This window comes from Stegodyphus dumicola, chromosome 5, assembly GCF_044657685.1.
Source record: "Stegodyphus dumicola isolate Sdum_Otavi_A_Nest chromosome 5, ASM4465768v1".
In the NCBI taxonomy this organism is placed as follows: Eukaryota; Metazoa; Arthropoda; class Arachnida; order Araneae; family Eresidae; genus Stegodyphus; species Stegodyphus dumicola.
Window position 1 is genome coordinate 125871911 of NC_140772.1, and position 21696 is coordinate 125893606.

Here is a 21696-nt window from a genome sequence, read left to right on the forward strand (position 1 = left end):
TTGGACTTGTTGTGATCAAAGGCTTATGGGCAGTAGCACGACCATGAAAACCAAGCAGATGTGCTTCCTTACGGATGGTATTCTTTGAAACAATACTCCCGGATGCCTGTTGAAACTCCTCGCGGATGAGAGCCATCGGTTGGGTGCGGTTCTTCCGAATTTCTCTGGACAGCACTTGTCGGTCTCTATCTCCCAGTTTTGTTGGTCTGCCGACTCCGGGCACATTCCGACAATTACCTCTCACCTTCCACCTCTTAATCACATAGGCCACTGTCGATTTTGGGTACTTCAGATCGCTAGATATGTCCCTTAAGGATCGGCAACATTTGTGATACCCGATAATTATACCTTTCTAGAAATCAGAGAGCTCCGAACTGCGAGTCATCTTGCATGCGATTAAAGCCGATGCTGTTTCCTATACGATAAATACCAGCGGAGTCCGTGACGTACCTTAGGACCGCAGACATCGTCATTTGCATAGGTGTCCAAATACTTATTGGTAGTCAGTGTAGAAAGTAAATTTTAATTAAAAATATTAATTACACTTTTGGGAAAAACTGTAAAGTTTGGTTTTGTTTATTTATGCCTACATTTTTCAGCCAGCTTATCGATTTCAAGTAAACATTTCAATTCATTTCCAGAAGAATCTGAATAAATGCTTTCAGAATTTGATCATTAGGTCGCTTAACAGTCTGTGCATTCTTTTTTGAATCCGATAAGGTCTCTTCTTTTTCATCTTATTGGTAAGTTTTTATTATATCGTCATCGCTCGGTTTTTCACAGACTTCTAAATCTTCATTTACCCTTACATAATCAGAAAAAGTAGCGTCATCTCACTTAATTTTTTTTAATTCAGTAAAACTGTATCAATATCGTCACACTCTTCGATACGTTTGTTCTCTTCGGTGTGTATGAATTTAGCACGACGAAAGCAATTACTAATTGTGCTTTCTTTAACAGCACCCCATGCGGCGTATAGATCATTTACAGCTGTCAGCACACTAATGTCGTAGTTTTCATTGCAATATAAAGAAAAGGTGATCTGTTGTAAGAGTCTATTACGATAATTTATCGATATCAGCACAAATTAAGATTCTGTAAGATTCCTTGATCCATTGGTTGTAGCTTCGCAGTTGTGTTTGGCGGCAAATATTCAACCTGTATAGGACCGAGCTCTGGAGGGTTATTTTGGCAGGTTGCGTTATCCACAAATAAGAAAATTTTACACTTTTCCCTCGAAAACTGCTTATCTATTCCTTTTAACCAGTTACTGAAGATATCTCGTTTCATCCATGTTTTTATATTGGTTACATAATCAACTGGCAGTGTTCGAATTCCTTTAAAACATAGAGGATTCTGGACTCCAATCACTAATTATTTAAGCTTTTCGTTCCCATACATATCAGCACAAATTAAGCTGTAATCCTCTGTTTACTGCTTTTACCTCCTACGCAAGCATCCTTCTTAAAATGTAATCTCTTGTTTCGCAAGATTTTATTAAAAAATGCTGTTTCGTCCGCATTTAAAATATGTTTTGGTAGGTAAGTAGAGAAAAGTCTGGCAGTTTCCTACCGAAATTGATGCATACGTCTTCGTTTACGTCAGAGCTTTGGCCTCATTACAATTTGATAAGAGATACACTCACTTCCAAAAGTTAAGTACGAAGATGTAAAATGCAAAAAAATCAACAAATACTCCTTTGATTAACACAAAATTTGGTAGGAAAGTAGCATATATAGTTATGCATAAAACAAAATCAATAATTATATATAGAAGTGAAAACAATATTAAATTTTTGTAAGTTATCAGATAATGACATACTGGAGACTTAAACAGAATTATGTATAAAGTGGAAATAAACAGCATAAAATGAAAAAAGGGCATTAATAGGGTATGTGATCCCCCCCCTCATCTGTATACAAAGTTTACACCTTGTGACCATGCTTTCAATTAAGTGGTCAACCCCCGCAGAATTAAGCAATCGCCATTCTTCTTGTAGAGAAGTTTCCAGCTCAATAAGAGTGGGAAACGTGAAGATACCGTACGGCCGAGAGCATCCCAAAGATTTTCAATGGGATTAAGGTCGGACGAATATGCTGGCCGCGGGGGTTGTAACCCTTGGGCGACGGCTATGGGTCTTCGAACAACTGTCTGCGCGGTTTGGAATTGTTTCCACAAACGTGAAATTACAGAATGATGAACGCCGAAGAGAAGAGAAACATCTGTGATCGACTTTCCTGCTTCAATGCGCCCCACAGCACACCAACGCACGCTCAGAATCTTCCATTTGTCTTCTGGAAGTCATAGAGACACGTATGTCTTGAAAACAAATTGTACGAAAGTTTTAAACGCCTTCTATCAGCACTTACAATCAACTTCTGTAACCCTTCATAAAGCTGGCTTCTTCCCATATTTCTTGACATGAAAGCGAGATTGGCTGTTACCTAACATATTGGCATACTTTCAACTACTTCTGCATCCTCTTCAATTCTGATTGGCTTCGGGAAATTAGAATTTTCCTCTCCATGCTTAACGTTTAGAAGTGAGCGTATTGTGTCTTGACTTAAATCGAAAAAGCCATCCATCACTACATTTGAAATCTTCAATACCCACTCGACTTGCCAATTAATCAGCTTCTGCAGTAGGAGTCCATTTATCGGAAAATTTCAATATCTAACCTGCTGGAACCATAGCAGTAGAGCTTTTTCTAGATCTTCTTGGATGAGGTTATAGCTGCACATATAGATTAATTACAGTTATTCAATTCCAATACCCGTTACAATTATTCAATTACAATACCCATTACAGTTATACAAGAGCCAGACTAAAATGACGCCAAATTCAGCGACTTTTGGCAATTTTTTTGCAAGATTTGGTGAAACAAATTAGTCGCCAAAACCATCGGCAGCATTGCGATATCTTACCAATTTAGCAAGAGAGCCATTTACTCAATGCTAAATAGACTTGCTCATGTACTCTTTCTTTTCTGGCAAAGTATCGCTTCTTCGGATTTTCGTGTTATATTATACAAGAAAATACAACAATTCCACATATAATTTCACTAAAACTGTTTATATATGTTCAAAATTGTAACAGTAGCAAAAAATAACTTTTTCAATAAAAATTATGAGCTATAGAAACTTGAAATTTTCAAAAGAATTTACAATAAAGATTTTTAGAATAAGATGATTAACCTACAAGAAAACTTCATTAGAAGATTTTAATGAATGCTAGAGCATATAATCTTAGAAGGTTAATCTAGGTTCTCAGACGGTTAATCTAGGAAATATGGTTTTAAAAATGAAGTAGACTCACTTGCAGTGGTGTACTAATTGCTGAGAGGGAGGTGAATCCTACAATATCACTGAAGTAGATAGTAACAGAATCAAAACTTTCCGCCTCTACCTTCTCACCTCTTAACAGCTGCTCCGCAACAGGTCTACAAATGCATTTCGTATTAGTATTCGTATTTAAAAGACAAAATTTTTTTATTTGCAAATGCAATTATAAAATTATTTTATACCAGTCAGGCTACATTTATAAAACAAAGCAACATAAAACATAAAACCAAATATAAAGTTATATTATGCCAGTCATGAAGGTAAAAAACAATTTATGATGAGTTATAAGATATATAATGGCTGTTTCATTGCTTGAATGTTTTAATGTGTTCTGTTACTTATTCTTGTTTTGTTTGTTGCAAAGAGGTATGCTGAAAATCAAAATCGTAAAAACAACCCTGTATTTAGCGTAAGTATACTGAAACACTCAATCGATTTCGAGGGCAGCTAAAGGTCCCTCCTCATCAGGAGAAAGAAATAACTAGAAAGAAGTAAATAAAGGAGAAGCAGTCTCAGAAACACATGGTCCTTATCAGCACCGCACGTGGTTATAACTGGATTTTTAATCAGAGTTGCACTGGCCGCCTACTTTTACTGAGCCAGGCTATCTGATCAAGCATAAAGGACAAGAAAAATTAGTGAAGTTAAAATAGGGAGCGACGGGCAAATGCACCTTCACGCTCAAAATCTGAACTTCAAATAATGGAAAGCTTAGACTTTGAACGGATTTTTATACCCTCTGGTAGTACCAAACGCGAGGAGGTAACGCCATCTATCGGCAAAAATAACTGAAATAAGATAGTAGAATTTTAAAGGCATTCGGAAGGACTGGATTGGACTTCAAATCATTAACTAAACCTGCTAAATCTTTGTGAATGTGAAAAGCCTCAAGAAAATCCAATTCACCCATGGAAGAAGCCTTTTGGATAATTTTTGCAGACCCAAAGTCAAAATTATGGTTAAATGTCCAACTATAATACGCTATTGAAGACTTGTTAATTTCGCCTTTTCTGACATAAGATTCGTGTTCCTTGATACGAAACTTCAACGCTCTTTTTGTTTGGCCAATATATCTTAAACCACACTGACACAATATACTATAAATTCCCCAAGAATTCAAGACAGAAACGCAATCTTTTAGAATCGAAGGTTCAGTTTTATTAATAGGGGAGAAACCGACTTGAAAATTGAATTTCTGGAGAATCCGTGCAATTTTATAGCTAACAGAAGGATAAAATGGAAGCACGACAAGGTCATTAATATTATTTCTAACAGTGGAATGTCTTCTTTGATGGGAATCTGAATTTTTTTTTCTTTTTTTTTTCTTTTAACGGCTTTATCAATAATCACGGGAGAAAATCCACGGTCAATCGCAACTGCTCTCAAATAATTAAGTTCATTGGTAAGCAAAGATTCAGAGGAACAAACTTTAAGCGCGCGGAATACATAATAGTAAAAAGAAGCCATTTTTTGCTTAAACAGGGTGGCATGACTTGGCATGGGGTGGTAAACAAACTGCAAAGGGTTTACGGTACACAGTGGTGCTAAAATCAGTTTCATTGCGAATTATAAGAATATCAACGAAGGGGAGGGAATTGTTGGATTCAATTTCAAGAGTGAATTGGATGGCTGGATCAATTGAATTCATAATAGATAGAATCTCGGATAAATCCTCTTTATAACCGTCAAAAAGTGCGAAAGTGTCCTCAACATACCGAATCCAAAGACGAAAAGATAGTTTATCAAATAATTTCATCTCAAAATAGTGCATATAAATGTCAGCAAATACCGGACTGTATGTGTGAAGTGAAATTCCCGAAGCCTAGTTTCAAGGCAATTAAGTGCTCCTTCGACCGGAACATTAGTAAACAGTGATTTGACATCAAATGAAACCATAATGGAAGGAAGTGGAGAAATATTTTTAAGTTTATCAATGACAAGAGAATTTTTTACACTGTGAATATTGTTAGCAAGTAGAGAAGAAAATCTGGAAACTAAATATTTGGCCAAAGGATATGAAGCAGTATCTATGTTGGAAACAATTGGTCGAAAAGGAATACCGGTTTTGTGGACTTTTGGAAGAGCATAAAGCCTAGCGCAATTAGTAATAGGTGGCATAAGAGATTTCACTTATTCCACCTACTAATAATTTGAAATCACCAAGAATACCTCCTCGCGTTTGGTACTACCAGAGGGTATAAAAATCCGTTCAAAGTCTAAGCTTTCCATTATTTGAAGTTCAGATTTTGAGCGTGAAGGTGCATTTGCCCGTCGCTCCCTATTTTAACTTCACTAATTTTTCTTTTCCTTTATGCTCGATCAGATAGCCGGGCTCAGTAAAAGTAGGTGGCCAGTGCAACTCTGATTAAAAATCCAGTTATAACCACGTGCAGTGCTGATAAGGACCACGTGTTTCTGAGACTCCTTCTCCTTTATTTTCTTCTTTCTAGGTATTTCTTTCTCCTGATGAGGAGGGACCTTTAGCTACCCTCGAAATCGATTAAGTGTTTCATTATACTTGCGCTAAATACAAGGTTGTTTTTACGATTTTGATTGTCACATTAGCGTGTTTTTCTTCTAGTCTAGGTATGCTGAATTTATGATTGGATCTGACCGTAGATATGCTAACAGCGTACAGTAAAGATTAGAATAAGTTCCTAAGAAAAGGATGAGAAGTCAGTGTATTCTGACCCGAAATTTTGATTGACTTTGTTAATAAAAACAGATGTATCTCAGTTTATTTAGGGATCATAGTACAGGATTATTTAAGAAATGTCGGCTTTGCTTAGAGGTAGTCTGTCTTTAAACGTTTTAGTTGTGGTAAAATGTTTGTTATTTAAAAAAAACTCGCATATTTTTGAGTTACATACTTTAAAACATGTAAAATTTGCAATATAAGAATCAGTATATTTATTCAGATTTAATCAGAAAATCTGAGTCAATCACGTAATTTCTTTATTATAATAAAAGCATTTCACAATCGGTGTATTAATTACTCTTCTATGATTTAAATGCTATAGGCCTGAAATCAGAGACTAATTTGATAATTTTAGGAGAAATGACTTCGATAAATATATTACAGTTTTATTGAGAAAAATAACTTATATACTAGTTTGATAGAGACCAAATTTGGTAGAATCTGAGGTTAATTAATGACACTGTGGTTTATAAGCAGAAACTAGAATCCACAGAAGCTTAGATGAAAACACGAGAAAGAATTACATCATTACTGTATCCCTAACGGGTTGCAGGTTCTCCTTCCAGTTTTGAGCACCTTACATACATTTAGCATAAAAAAGTTTTGAACGATACCAACATGGACCACACATCATCCTTTAATACTGTATTCTATTTTCGTATAATCAGCTGACGTAGAAACTCTGATAAAATGAAATTTATTCTTATCAATAAATAGTATCATATTTCTTTGTTTTGTTGTCCAGGCTTTGTGTTCTGTGTACCGTTGCGATGTCTTTAATAACAAGTTGGCCAACATTTGCGCAATCTCTTGCCAACAGAAAACAGTTTTGAGGCCAATGTGAAATTATGCTGCTATATTTATCACAGACATCTTGGAAACCAGAGACAGATACGGCAAGCTGTCTTTTCTTAGCTATCTAGTTTTTAGCGGAAATCATTGCCTCCTTATGCTGGTTATCCTGAAGCAAAAATTTACTTGTTATTCGGAAGACCAAATTAATCTCCGAATTATTTGACTGCATACCGAAATCCTCAAGCGGGTTCTCAGCGGGCTATTTTGTTGCCTCTAGTGCACAAAAGAGTAAAGGGAATATTTATAATAAAGATGCATCCTATTAAGTCACTTAGATTGAACTGATACAACACAACAGCGTGAGAATAGCATGTTTTTACATTATGTGAACCACATTTTATGCAGCATAACAGCGCATGTTCTCATAAATTTCAGGGTGGATTTTTGTTTCGTTACTATGTTACTTATAAAACAGGAAAAGAACGTACTGACATTACGTTTTTTCCTGGTCTTTAAAGTTCACTAGCGCATTTTCAAGCAAACTTCCTGACAAGTTTATAAATATTAAGAGGTGGATTGGAAAATAATATTTACATTAAGATGTAAAAACATGTAAACTGCCAAATCTGACGATTTTAAGGATCCTTTTGTAAAAGCGTCCAATCGATAGCAACCTTCCTCTATTATTCCTGTTATTAAATCAAGTTTTATTATATAAGTGGTGCCTCTTACAATCGCTTCTTGAAATCCTAAGGTGCGGCTACCAAAAAAAAAAAAAAAAAAAAAAAAAAAAAAGGTCCCCCCCTCTCTGAATTTTTAAATCAACAAAGTCATTTAGATCGTCATTACGCAGATAGTAATTCGTATTTGAATGTGACTAATTAAAAGAATCTGTTTTTTAAATGAATAAAAATATATTGCATTTAAATAATTCTGCATTTTACTCTAAAAACTTACTTTGGAAGCATTCTCAACAGTAAGTTCTCTGTCTTCTTTTTTTCCTCAAGCAGTTGATTCGTTCGTTCTTTCACTACGCTTTCAAGGTTGTACGCGTATTTCTCCATGATGTTGATCATATTGTCAAAGATATTCGAATTCCTAGAAAGAGAAAAATTATTCATTTCTCTTCCTCAGTTGGATGTTATTAAATTTTGGGTTGGTATTCATCATAGTACTAACACCTCAGATTTTTAAGAACCGCAGTTGATGAAAGGGAGTGTAGATTTATAAACTCAAGCATAGTCTTGATTTAGGTCTAGAAATCCGATAAATAAAGATACTTGCAAAGAAAGAATTTCTGCTAAATGTAGTTAAAATCAAATCATTATTATATTTAATTTAAATTTTAGGAGGAAGGTTTTTAACCTCTGTCAGAGAATGCTGTTAGTTTCTTTATTCATAAATTAAGATAAATGAAGCATAAAAAATATGAAAGCTTTTAGATTTTATGATACGTTTTCAAAGCGACGTTTTTGATTTACACAAACATACACGTTTCCAGAGCTGTTTCGAGAGCATCTGGGCTAAAAATATTTGAAAACAGTACATTCTTAGAATTTCCAGTGGACAGTCTCGCGTGCTGGAGATGAAGATTTTCGTAATGTGCTGCCAATGCTCCCTTTGAAATCTTTGAGGTTTTTAATCAAAAATTCGTTAAGGTTGTGTATAACATGAAGTAAATAATAAAATAAAATTGAAATTCAAAATTCAGGTCTCCAGGTGTCCATGTTTGGGTAGAGGACTACGTTATTCAGAATTTGATGGCTTAAGGTATCGTTGCTATTTCACAATGCAAGAAGCATACATACGTTCATGCAGATTTTTCATTATTTAATTTCTTTAAATATAATACAAGGCGATAATATTTGCTTGCAACAGTTTGAAAAGAAATTCAGTGCTTTCAGTTATTCCACGCAAAATACAGTTTCAAGACTAATAGCCCTTCTGGGCGAATAAAAAAAACTAGCCTGTTTTTTGCGAAAGGAATTTAAAAAGAAACGAGTTATATTTTTACTAAAAAAAAGATAGATTGTAAAAAATTCTATGCAATTACATATTTTAATAATTCACCGGTAACTGAACCGGTTTGAAATTATGCTAATACTTCAATAAGTATATTCCGGTTTGAAATTCATCTAACCTCTCAATACGTGCATGCACTTGAAGAAGTTTAACTGATGTGTGTTTAAGTAAAAGTATTTGATGCATATGCTTACAAGTAAACTAAGTAAAGACATTTAACTTAATAAAATTAACATTTTACAATTTTATAATCTCTTATTAATTGAAGATATTCCAGAAACTAACTAATACTAAATAAAAATAAATGGAATTTGTTAAGGAACATTTTTATGTAAAATGGCAGATAAAGAATGGCAGATGAAGATAAGTAGATAATTCCAACTTTTTTTCGTACTCTTCTGTTATCGGAACCGGATTTCGAAATGTAAGTTAGTACGCCTGGGTGTCCGCCGATAACATCGCGGCAAAAACAACGCGGACGAAAACGTCGCGGAGAAAACAACGCAAGGCGAAAACGTCGTGCTATAAAACATCGTGGGAGAAAACGTCGCAAAGAGAAAACATCGCACTTCTAAAACATCGTAGTACAAAATATCGTCGTCGAAAATAAAGCGGTTCAAAAACTTCGCAGTTTAAAATCATCGCGGTCGAAAATATCGTGGTAAAAAATAAAGTATCTACAAATCATCGCATGACCATAACATCGCAGACACACTTTTTTCAAGCTTTAATAATTGTAAATGGGTATTCTCATGATGATTTGTGGGCGCCAAGATGGAAAGAAGAATAATTTTTACTTTCATATTTTTTATTCACTAATAAATTTTTGATGGTAAAGTAAGAAGGAAACTTAAGCATAGAAAATTAATGCAACTTATAGCACTTAATAGAATTTTAAACCGACATAGTTAACTAACAAAGGTCATGAATAAATCATTTTTTATAAAGTTTTTACTGGTAATTTTTCATGAAAAGTATAATCTAAGAAAGATTAGAAAAAGGAAAGTAACTGCATGACCTTAAATATATGAAAATTGTTAACTTAATTATGAGATTATATTCTTCACTTTTGTTTTAATCTGATATTCTTATAGTGAAAATTATTTCTTGTTTTGTTTCACTTTATTCCTAAAGTGACATTAAAATTTTCATGCACAGCTTGCAGTCAGTTACTTAAATGTCGATTTGCTAGTTATGATGAAAGTCAGCTATATAATATTTCAGTAGAGTTTGGATTTATTAGATTATGCCAAAGCACACTACGGCTATCTGCTTAAGGGGTGGGATTCCTTTGTGGAGTACATTCTCAGGAACTAGTTCATATACATATTACACTTCAGGAAAATCACAAAAATCTTCACACAGCTTTTTCTTTTTTTTAAAGAAATAATGTATACTTGCAGTGAGCCCTCTTGGTAACTATCTCCCCAAGACGAACTATGTTTTTGAGAATAATAAACATAGGTTTTAATCATTAAGCAATTTCACCACATCCACACAAGATTAAAAAGATATCGAATTTTGAGTGGTCGCTTTAAATTGGATTGCTTACATTTATTTTTAGGTTTAGACTTTTCTTATTAGCACTTTAAAAGTATTATTTAATTCTTCATATACATTTTATTCGAAAATTTCGTAGTTACTTATTGAACTTACAGTGACCAACTTCCTAAGGCAATTTTAAATGTTTTTTTTTTTTTTTTTTTTTTTTTTTTTTCGTGTTTCTTAATTTTTAGAATATTTTAATTTATGGACTCTGTAGCGAAATAAAAATGAATATTTCTTGATTAAATTTATATTTCCTGATTCTTTGTCGTCGGAATTCTTTGCCTAGCAACTTTGAAGCGACTAATTTTTCTTGTACTTTCTAAAGTTTTAATTAAAGATAAAATTTAATCAAATTTCCCTTATATAATTTTCAAGGATAAAAACTGCACATATTTTACGTTGACTTATTATCAGTTATTTTCAGTGACTGAAACGTTTCAAGTACACTTTTTTTTTGTATTTATATGGCAAACTGTTTGGAATAAGAAAATGAAACATTTTTATGCATCATTTTAAATGCTTTAAAAGCATATAATTTTGAATATCAATCATAACTAAATTTTAAAATCCGGGTTCGCTTTGTTGTATGATTATTTTTTAATTAATTGTACGAAGTAAAAAGGAAGTATTGTAATCGCGAAAAGCTTCAGGCAGCATATTTGAACGAAAATATCCATTTTGACCGCTTTCGAATGCAATTTAACGATGTTTTTGCGTGATATCTCTACGTAAGGACAGAATAAAAGACTCTTTTCCTCAAAAAAAATTATAAAACTGCTTTAAAATGAATTCTGAAGATAATTTTTAGTGGCGTCTGTACGTACGTACGTACGTATCTCGCATAACTCAAAAACCGCATAACTCAGAACGTTGAAATTTTGTATATAGGACTACTATAACATGTAGATGTGCACCTCGTATTTTGGTTGCAATCGGTCGCACCAAACGTATATAAATATATTTATATATATATCCACTCTATTATCCGGCTCAGTGATCTCAGTTTCTTTACGCTTATATGTTTGTAAATTGTACGTTTTTTGCTTTAAAAATGATTGAATTATGTTGTTTTTATCTTCCGGTTAAGGTTTTTATGCCTTTAGTAAATTTGTATGCAATATTTTTAGAATTATCAACAGTTTTAAAGTTGTTTAAGTGCCGCTAAGCCTAATAATGTTTTGGATGGGGGCCATTGCTTGTTTAAATTTGAAACAGCAGAGTAGTGGATTTGTTGCCAATCTAGAGAAACGTAGCTTCGCACCAACAAAGATAACGCCTTCATTTATTATTGCGAATTAAATCATGCTTAATCTTTTCTGGAATTTTTTCGAGGAAATAAGTGTTTAAGATTTACTTAATTTTTAATAATTTAATTTTTAATAATTAGTAATTTTTAATACATATATTTTGAGGTTTTATGTATTTTTGTCTTGTCGCGAAGTGAGAACTGAATTAATTAAATGAGAAATACTCAATCGTCTGTGAAAAACTGTTTCTTTTTTGTTTTGTTTGCTTAATTTCTTTTATACATCGTTCTATCTTTATTATAGTATTTAAATAGAACATGTGGCAACGATTAGATAATTCTTTAAATGATACAAATTTTGTGCATTCTGAGATATAATTTGAACGAAATGTAATACTGTTAAGTGAACCTAGCGCCAGAGTGTCGGTATGGTAAACAAATAGAGTGAATTTTAAAGAATGCATTAGTTCTATTGTGGTTTATGCGCTGTCGGCGAAGTAGATTTAATTAAATTCAATAAGTTTAAACGAAATGCAAGAAAAAATGCGTATAATTTAATATTCCGTACAAGGAAGTCATGTGGTGTACACATCAGATTTTTAATTAAAGTGGCCAGAAAGAATATTTTTTTAATACATTGAAAGTATTTAGTGCTTCTACGCATTAAACTACTGGAAAAAGTTATCTTGAAAAAGGCATGTTAATTTCCGTATTTTACGTTTTAAATTAAACAAAAGTATTTTTTTGTTTTAATAATTTTACAAATCTTATAGTTTTTCTTCATCTGTAATTAACTGTAGTTTTAGTTTCACAATTCGTAATAATAAAGAACAAAGATATACTGTTAATTAGCTAAATCAATGAGAGGTGTGTTATTAGGTAAATGTAGTATTCAGTTTATCCATGTACACCACTATAAATACCAAATGTACTAATTGCTTGTCTGATTTCTTTTCTCAAGGTTAAACATTTTCTTCATCTTTCACTTCACAGGGAGGAAAGAAGGCTTCTCTATCTCTTTTTCCAGCCATACAAACTCTACTATAATGCTCATTATTGCATCTGCATGAGACAAAAGGAACAAACTGTTGCATATAAGTTTACAACTTCATGGAGTTAACCATTTTTTATATGGGATATGCATTGTTTTTAATATTCATGTAAAGCTTAATTAGCATGTTGGTTGCGATTCATACTATATATTTATACTTGTATATATTCGAATCACATGCTTTTTTGAGTGCTAGATTGATGTTAAAAAAATCTTTTTTTATTTCCATTTTATTATTGCAACATGACTAATTTTTATATAAAGTTCAGTGGTGATGGTGCGTATATAAGAGGACTACATATAGTCCTTATTCGTTTTTTGTATATTGTCCGTATTTAATAATCCTTATTATAATACATATTATAATAATGCATTTTAGTAATATTTACGAAGTCTCATTGATCCTGTGACACAATCATTTTCTCCTTGAACGTTACTTTTGCAATAAATTTCTAATGTTCCAGTTTCATCATAGAAGGGGAATGTTTTTCATACTGAATTATTTTTATGGATATTTAGCGCTAGGATTTTGGTACGAAAAATATGAACTGAATTTTGTGCTCTAATTTTCCATTAAGTTGGACCAAAAATTCTGGGAAATCCTCTGGTTATTGAAAACTAATACATATAAAAGTAGAAGATAGTAGTTTCTCTAAATTATTTTGAATTTCTTTTAAACGAATGTCAAATGCTTCTGCGATTAATATATTCCTAAGTGTAATGGTTAAGAATTGCTATAAAATTATAGCTCATAGGAAATGTAGAATTATAAAGCAATCAGATAACTACGAATTTTCTCATCTGTAATTGAATTTTCTGAGAATTCTTGAATCATGTTTTAGTATTGAGTCATCTATGATTGTTTCACTAATGACCTAGCTAACTACAGTGTTATCAAATGAGTCTTACAAAAATGCATGATATTATGATGCTTAAAATCATTTTAACAATATAGATAATAGATATCTGGTTACATCTTTGTGTAAGCTCTTTCTGATATGTATATAAAAATATTTGCGCTATATTTATTTTATTGACAAATGTTAAGAAAGCAGACGTAAAAATCTGATTGACTTAAGGTCTTTACATTTATGACTTAAATGAATGTAGGTCTTTATACCGAAAATAGTGCTAGTTTAACCCCCTACAATTAAATTTAATATGAATTTCTTGCTTATGTATGAATTTGCACTTTCAACGACACACACGTAATTTGTGTTTTTGATTTTCTTTCTCCAATCAAAGAACAAATCTCATCAAAGAACAAATAAATTCAGCAATTTTAACGAACAAGATTTCTAATTTTTCTACAATATTCATTTATTACCAATTATGTATAGAGCTTAATTGCAGAGAGAAGTTTAGAAATTTTACCCTTTTGTTTGCTCGCTTACCTGCTGTAAAAATATCTGAAAGTGGCATTCGAGGGTAATTTGAAGTTTTTACTTAACATTTATATAACACACTTAAGCAAAATCAAGTAATGTGATATACATTATAGAAGATATATTTTTACCAAATAGTTACAATATTATTTTAAAAAATACTGGTGTAAATAACTTATTTTTCTTTCATGTCTTTATTTATTTGTTTATTTATTTTGTATCAAATTACTAAACAAACTGCGTACTTTTGACCAATCTGACTATAAAAGGTGTGATTCCTGGACTAATTAACCAAAAAATTTTTTAAATCATTTAAAATATGAAAAAGGTTAGACAGGGGGCAGGCAGCTGAATATTCCCGTTTGAAAAGTAAAAAAAATATATATCTTTTCTCATTTTAGATCTTTTTTTTTTTTTTTTTTTTTTTTTTTTTTACACGAGCCAACCTTTTTACATATAAAATAAATACTTTGAAAGCTGCAGATCTCAGTAAGTTCAATCTCAGTGCAGATTTCAAAAGCTCTCTTGATGCCCTTCAAGTTCCATAATAGACATAAAATTTCCTGTCAAAGGCATTTCTCGTGAATAAAAAATGCATTTTTATTTTAACTAAATATGTTTACTTTTTGTTTATTTGTATTTTTTCTATTGATTAGTTCTTAAATGTTAATGTTTTTTAAAGAAATTGAAAGTTGATTATAGAAATCGATATATTCATATGCTGAAAAAAATTTTGCCTATGCTATTCACATACTTATATAGTTTTTTTATACTAAAATAAGTACTGAATACACACTGAAATAGTTTTTTACAATCATATACAGAAAAAGTCTTTCCTCGGGCTATTCATATATTAACTTGTTAGTTTTGAAAGACTTTTTTTAACTTTTTCTCTATATTAATTTCCAAACTTAAGCTGAAACTTCGTTTGTAACGTTAAACCACCAACGTTTTATAAAAGAAGACTCCCATCATAAGTCATCTATTTTATGAAGCAATATAGAGATTATTTGTTGAATTATATAATCACCTTATATTAATACTTATTTCTCAGATCAATTAATATCCAAAATTGCATCCTGAAAAGTTCGTTTAAAATAGCCTGTGCTACTTTCAGATTTTGCAGTGCGCCAGGACATAATATTTTGACTCTATATTTTAATTAAAAGTTGCCATTCATAATATTATACTAATTTTATTCAACACACTGCTTTATAATCCACTCTTTTTACGATTTTTAAGTAATTATCAAAATTAGGTGTTATTGAATAATGAAAACTATTTATGGCACCCTTATAAAATTTAGCGTAGATATTTCAGCCTTGTTAAAAAATAATAGCTTAAGAATAAACAATAATTTTACTTTCCTTCATTTCGTTAAAAGGTGATATCATGTCAAAACTTTGCAAATCATGCACCATCTATTGATGCAGTTATAAAAATTAATTAAAAAATAATAAATACTCATTATATACATTAAAAAAATTAGGAGAGCGAGAAAACTGTAAACATAGTAGAAATTTCCGCCTAAGTTAGAACTAACATTTAATATTGTTTCAAAAATATTTGCGATTAAGCTATGCGTCGCAAACCTTAATATTTTGAGAATATATTTTTGTAACAAAAGACCGATGTTTATAGTGTTACCCATTACAAATTTTCTTCCTTTTAAATATGCAGAGATACGTAATAAAATACCGTATTTTCTCAAAACATAATGATGTCATATATAAACAAGTTTTGTCTTTTAAAAATGTTTCAGAAAGACCAAAGGGGCTTGCATATAAGATGTGCCCGCGTATATAAATTTGATATATCAAAGTAAATTACAAGAAAAGCCATTAAAAGTCTAATCTTATTATTTGAGATAAAATTAAGTAAATATATCTCCCATTGCTTTACGAGTTAAAAAAAGAAAGAAGTACTCAGCTAGGATAAATAACATAGAAGGGAATTGCACGGGAAAAAAGTAACATGAAAGACGGTGTTATTTAAACCTGAATGAATTAATATGTGCCATTTTCTGTCCTGATAAATATTTTATGTAGGTTTGCAGTAATTAAGTCTTTTAATTAAGTTTTGTTTCATTAGGTTTTCGTTACATCGTGTGGAATTCGACCATGTGGATTACCTCAAATAATACGAAGTAAGAATAAATGAGCAACTGTCATTATTTCATAAAAAATTATCAATACGAAAATCTATTGCACATGGCATTGTTATTACGCACGGTGTTCGAAAAAAATGTCCCTGAAAAAATTATCCTGGAAAAAGTGTTCCAGTAAACATGTTTCCAGAAAAAAATAAATATTTCTGGAAACTGTATGTCTATTTTCTTATTTTTCCAAAATTTAAAGCAAATTATTTAGTATCATATCATAAATATCACCGCATGTTTATATAACTTTTAAAATAAATTAACATTTAACAGCCTTACATTTAATAAAATCTGTTATACACAGATGTACTAAATGTGAAATATTCTATAAAAGAGATTTAAATTTAATAGAATTAATCATGCGATTGTGTTATATGGATAATCAGATATAAATTTAAACTAGCTTTTTGGGAAAATGTGCAATATGTATATCAATGTAGAGGTTACGTCGATTACTTTTTTAACCGTTTTCGTCGTAAAGGCCAAATAATATTCCTAATTCGTAAAGGCCAAATAATATTCCCAATTCGTAAAGCCGTATATCATACTCCTAATTAATAATAATTCGCAAAATCATATTCCCATTTCGTAAAGCCGTAGATGCTGTTTCAAGGCCGTAGATGTTAGATATATCATCATTTAGTCTTTAAGGGGCTGTGTACAATTCTAAATTTCATTTTGTATAAATTAATTTTTTAAGGATTACATTTTAATTTAGAATTAAGATAAATTAGATAATTAAGATTACATTTTAACTTAGAACTACTTGGTCCTGTTATTATGTAGATTTAATCATACAGGAACAGACGTTGTGAACACGAGAAACACAAAGAAAGACAGTCGTGTGGGCCTTTGTTGAGCAATCGGAAGCTTAAATACATTAAATCGTGAAAGCAAATTTTATAATGTTTGTGTGTATAGACCGGAAACTAAATTTTTTAAGTTATTTTGACAGATTAAAACATGTTTCAGGAAAATCTGTACATTTCTGTTATTGGTCTGAAGAAGTATTTAATAATAAAGAAATAAATGAATATTGCACAGTTCTGAAAACACACTGCTTAAAACTTATATAATTAAAAAAAATATTTAATTTTGGAAAATCTTATTCCTCAGATTCTAAATATTTTCCATTCTCAGCGACAAAGTTTAAATTTATGTTTTTATCATACGTATAATCGGGAAGTTTCACCTCTTTAATCGAACTACATGGATATGTCATTTTATTGGAAAAAAATTTAAATGTTGTATTATTAATTATTCGTAATGCTGAAGTTTGGCCAAAAAAGAAAGAAAAAGAAAAAAATGTCAATTAAATCTATATTTTAATATAATTCATTGATGAAATTATATATTAATTAAATAAATCTGTATGTATGAATACATGTATGCAAGGACTTTATCAAAGGGCTTTATCAAAAACAATGAAGGAAGGGCGATCTAAACATGTTTGGTAAACTCTAAACTTTTCTGGTTTTTTTTTTAAACTGCATGATAGCTGAAAAACAAAAAAATACTAAGTTAAGAAATGCTATTTCTGTCTGTACGTGAAGCATCATCAGTATTGACCGCAATTTTCAGCTGTCTTTTATTAGCCAAATAGCCTTAAGCTCCAAGAGGGGACAGATCCCCAGGAGTTAAGCTTGATTGAAACATCCACTCCCACGGTTGACTCTCCCCAATAGTAAAATTAGCTGTAACTCATTCCTCCCCCCCCTGAGTTCAGCTGCTTAGCTTGTTTTTCAGCTCAATACTCAGAACTAAAAGCTTCAGGCGTTAGTTTCCCGAAAATTTCCTAATTGCTTTCATCTTGCATACAGATTGCTACAGTTTCCAGCCAAACTCTGATTCTCACTTCTCTTTCGAAACAAATATATACTACTATAGATGAAAGAAAAATTTCATTTTGTGAATAAAATAACTGAATATAAAATGAGAAACTAAATCCTTTATTAAAAAATGAACTTTTGTAAAAAACTCATAAATCAATATTCTGAATATTTTAAGTGCGGTGAAATATAGCATTTAGCTCTCTCCCTTAACCTTTTCAGTCCCAATGGGTTATATAAGTCCCAGCAGATGTTTAAAGAAGCCTAGAGGGAATTACACGCATCAGTTTACCACATAGTTAATGTCCCACTGGTAGTAGGCATCATTTCTAACATCCCCACTACAAAATTGTCGTGCGCCTCTTCTTTAGAGGCTTAGTTACAGACTGTCAATTTCTGTCAATGTCATTTGTGTCATTTTTGATAATTACCAAAAATACATAAAAAAATCAAGTCAGTTGAAACAAACAAATAAATTGGGACTGAAAGGGTTAAACAATTTAAGATATTTTAAAATTTCAGTATTTAGTTATTCAGATTTCAAGCATCAAAATCATTTTCTTCAAACGCATTTCTTAAATGTATTTAACTCCTCAAAAAGAGTATTTTTCCTTTCATTTAAATATTTTATATTTTGACAACTTGTACATCTTTGTTTTTAATAATCTGCACTATATCACACGTAAAATTATAAGTTTTGCTCATAAAAAATTCATAGATTCATGAGTCTATTTGAATTAATTATGCTTCTTACATCGAAAATCTGTGTAATATGAAGACGTATACTAATAGAGTTTTATAATATATTTTCAGTGGGAAATATGCACTAACATATAGCAAGCATTAAAATAATCGAGTCACAGGATCAGTAAGAAACCGTGGTTATTACCAAAATAAATAAGGACAATGTACAATGTAATCAAGACTACAAAAATGAATGAGTACAATATTTAAAATAAATAAGGACTATATACAACTTCTCACACTCCCACACCATCGCCATTATATAAAAATTAAACATATTGCAACAATTAAATGAACAAAAAGAGGGAGTCTGAACAAACCAGTGCTCCAAAAAAGCAAGTGATTCGAATATATACAAGTATTAATATATAGTATGAATCACAATCAACATACTAATTAAGCCTTGCATGTATATTAAAGAGAACGCATATCAAAGTATAAGAAATGGCTAGCTCTATGAAGTATAAAGATGAAAAAGATCATCTGTTTGATTTAAAACGTAAACTATGGAAAACATGCCTTCTTTAAAAATATCTTTTTCCAAAATGTGTTAGATACTTTTAGTTGAATGCGCAGAACTTTCATTTTATTGAAAAAATATTCTTTCTGATTATTTTAATTAAAAAATAATGCACGAAGCGAACTCGTATTTTAAAATTTAGTTATGCTTGATATTCAAAATCATACGTTTATAAAACATTTAAAATAATACATAAAAAATTTACATTTTCTTATTCCAAATAATCTGCCATTTAAGTACAAAAAATTGAACTTGAAACGTTTCAGTCACTGAAAATAAAAGTCAATGTAAAATACGTGCAGTTTTTATCCTTGAATAAAATTTAAGGAAAATTTGATTTTGTTTTTCACGGAAGAAAACCATTAAAATTGTTTTAGGAAGTTGGTCACTCTAAGTTCAATAAGTAACTACGAAATTTTCGAATAAAATGTATATGAAAAATTAAATAAAATACTTTTAAGTGCTTAATAAAAAATATCTAAATCTATTTTTTATAACCAATGACCGGCCCTCAGCCAACTTCGGCTTGGCCACTACTAAGAAGTGATGCCCCTTTATTATGGAGGTACCAAATAGGTGGGCCACCTTTGCCTCCTATGAAGGGACGGACAGTTACAACCATGCCTTCTCCAAGATTCGAGCCCGGGGCTTTTGGTATTGCAGGCCGGCTCCCCAAACCACCTGGATCCCCATACCGTCAGGGCGGCCTAAATCTAAAAGTAAATGTAGGCAATCCAATTTAAAGTGACCACTCAAAATTCCATACCTTTTTAATCTTGTGTGAATGTGGTGAAATTGCGTAATGATTAAAACCTGTGTTTATTATTCTCAAAAACATTGTTCATCTTAAGGAGATAGTCACCAAGAGGGTTCACTGCAAGTATACATTATTTCTTTAAAAAAGGAAAAAAAAAAAAAAAAAAAAAAAAAGCTGTGTGAAGATTTTTTGTGATTTTCCTGAAGTATAATATGCATATGAACTAGTTCCTGAGAATGTACTCCACAAAGGAATCCCATCCCTTAAGCAGATAGCCGTAGTGTGCTTTGGCATAATCTAATAAATCCAAACACTACTGAAATATTATATAGCTGACTTTCATCATAACTAGCAAATCGACATTTAAGTAACTGACTGCAAGCTGTGCATGAAAATTTTAATGTCACTTTAGGAATAAAGTGAAACAAAACAAGAAATAATTTTCACTATAAGAATATCAGATTAAAACAAAAGTGAAGAATATAATCTCATAATTAAGTTAACAATTTTCATATATTTAAGGTCATGCAGTTACTTTCCTTTTTCTAATCTTTCTTAGATTATACTTTTCATGAAAAATTACCAGTAAAAACTTTATAAAAAATGATTTATTCATGACCTTTGTTAGTTAACTATGTCGGTTTAAAATTCTATTAAGTGCTATAAGTTGCATTAATTTTCTATGCTTAAGTTTCCTTCTTACTTTACCATCAAAAATTTATTAGTGAATAAAAAATATGAAAGTAAAAATTATTCTTCTTTCCATCTTGGCGCCCACAAATCATCATGAGAATACCCATTTACAATTATTAAAGCTTGAAAAAAGTGTGTCTGCGATGTTATGGTCATGCGATGATTTGTAGATACTTTATTTTTTACCACGATATTTTCGACCGCGATGATTTTAAACTGCGAAGTTTTTGAACCGCTTTATTTTCGACGACGATATTTTGTACTACGATGTTTTAGAACTGCGATGTTTTCTCTTTGCGACGTTTTCTCCCACGATGTTTTGTAGCACGACGTTTTCGCCTTGCGTTGTTTTCTCCGCGACGTTTTCGTCCGCGGTGTTTTTGCCGCGATGTTTTCGGCTGTAACCGTACGCCTGTATGTAGGTATGTATGTGTTCATGTATGCATGTATGCACGTACGTTCATATATGTATGCGTGTGCGCACATACACATATACGCTCATACATACATACACACATGCATGCATACATATATTTCTTAACCCGGTCCGATAACTAACAGAAAACTACCCTTTTTTAATCGCTTAAAATACTACTCTACACTTATTCCTGTCTCAAACTGTCAGAGGGAAACGTATGCTTTTGATGAAATGCTGTCTGTTCTATTCCTGCTCAAGGTGTGCATTCTTCGGTAATTATTATAGCGGCCCCCAAAATTTAATCGTTAATTAACCGAGGTGTAACAAGTAGAGAGGTCTTAGGAACACGCGGAGATATTTCGTAAGATATCTTGGTTGATTAGTGATTCAGTCTTGGGGACTGCTATACGAACGAATTACCTATTCTTCTTATTAGACAATTACTTCTACCTCTTAAGTGTATTTTTAAATTCTTTATGTGCACGAAATAT

At 31.5% G+C, this 21696-nt stretch overlaps 1 protein-coding gene across 1 annotated transcript in view; it reads right to left on the minus strand.

The window, feature by feature from the left end:
* Positions 1 to 21696, minus strand: part of LOC118183554 (guanylate cyclase 32E-like) — a 459050-nt gene that overhangs the window by 25233 nt on the left and 412121 nt on the right. Inside the window, exons 18-19 of the mRNA XM_085817033.1 lie at positions 7792 to 7932; positions 3316 to 3439 (exon numbers count right to left, since the gene is read on the minus strand). Coding sequence (XP_085673159.1) covers positions 3316 to 3439; positions 7792 to 7932 — 265 coding nt within the window. The remainder of the gene's footprint in view (positions 1 to 3315; positions 3440 to 7791; positions 7933 to 21696) is intronic.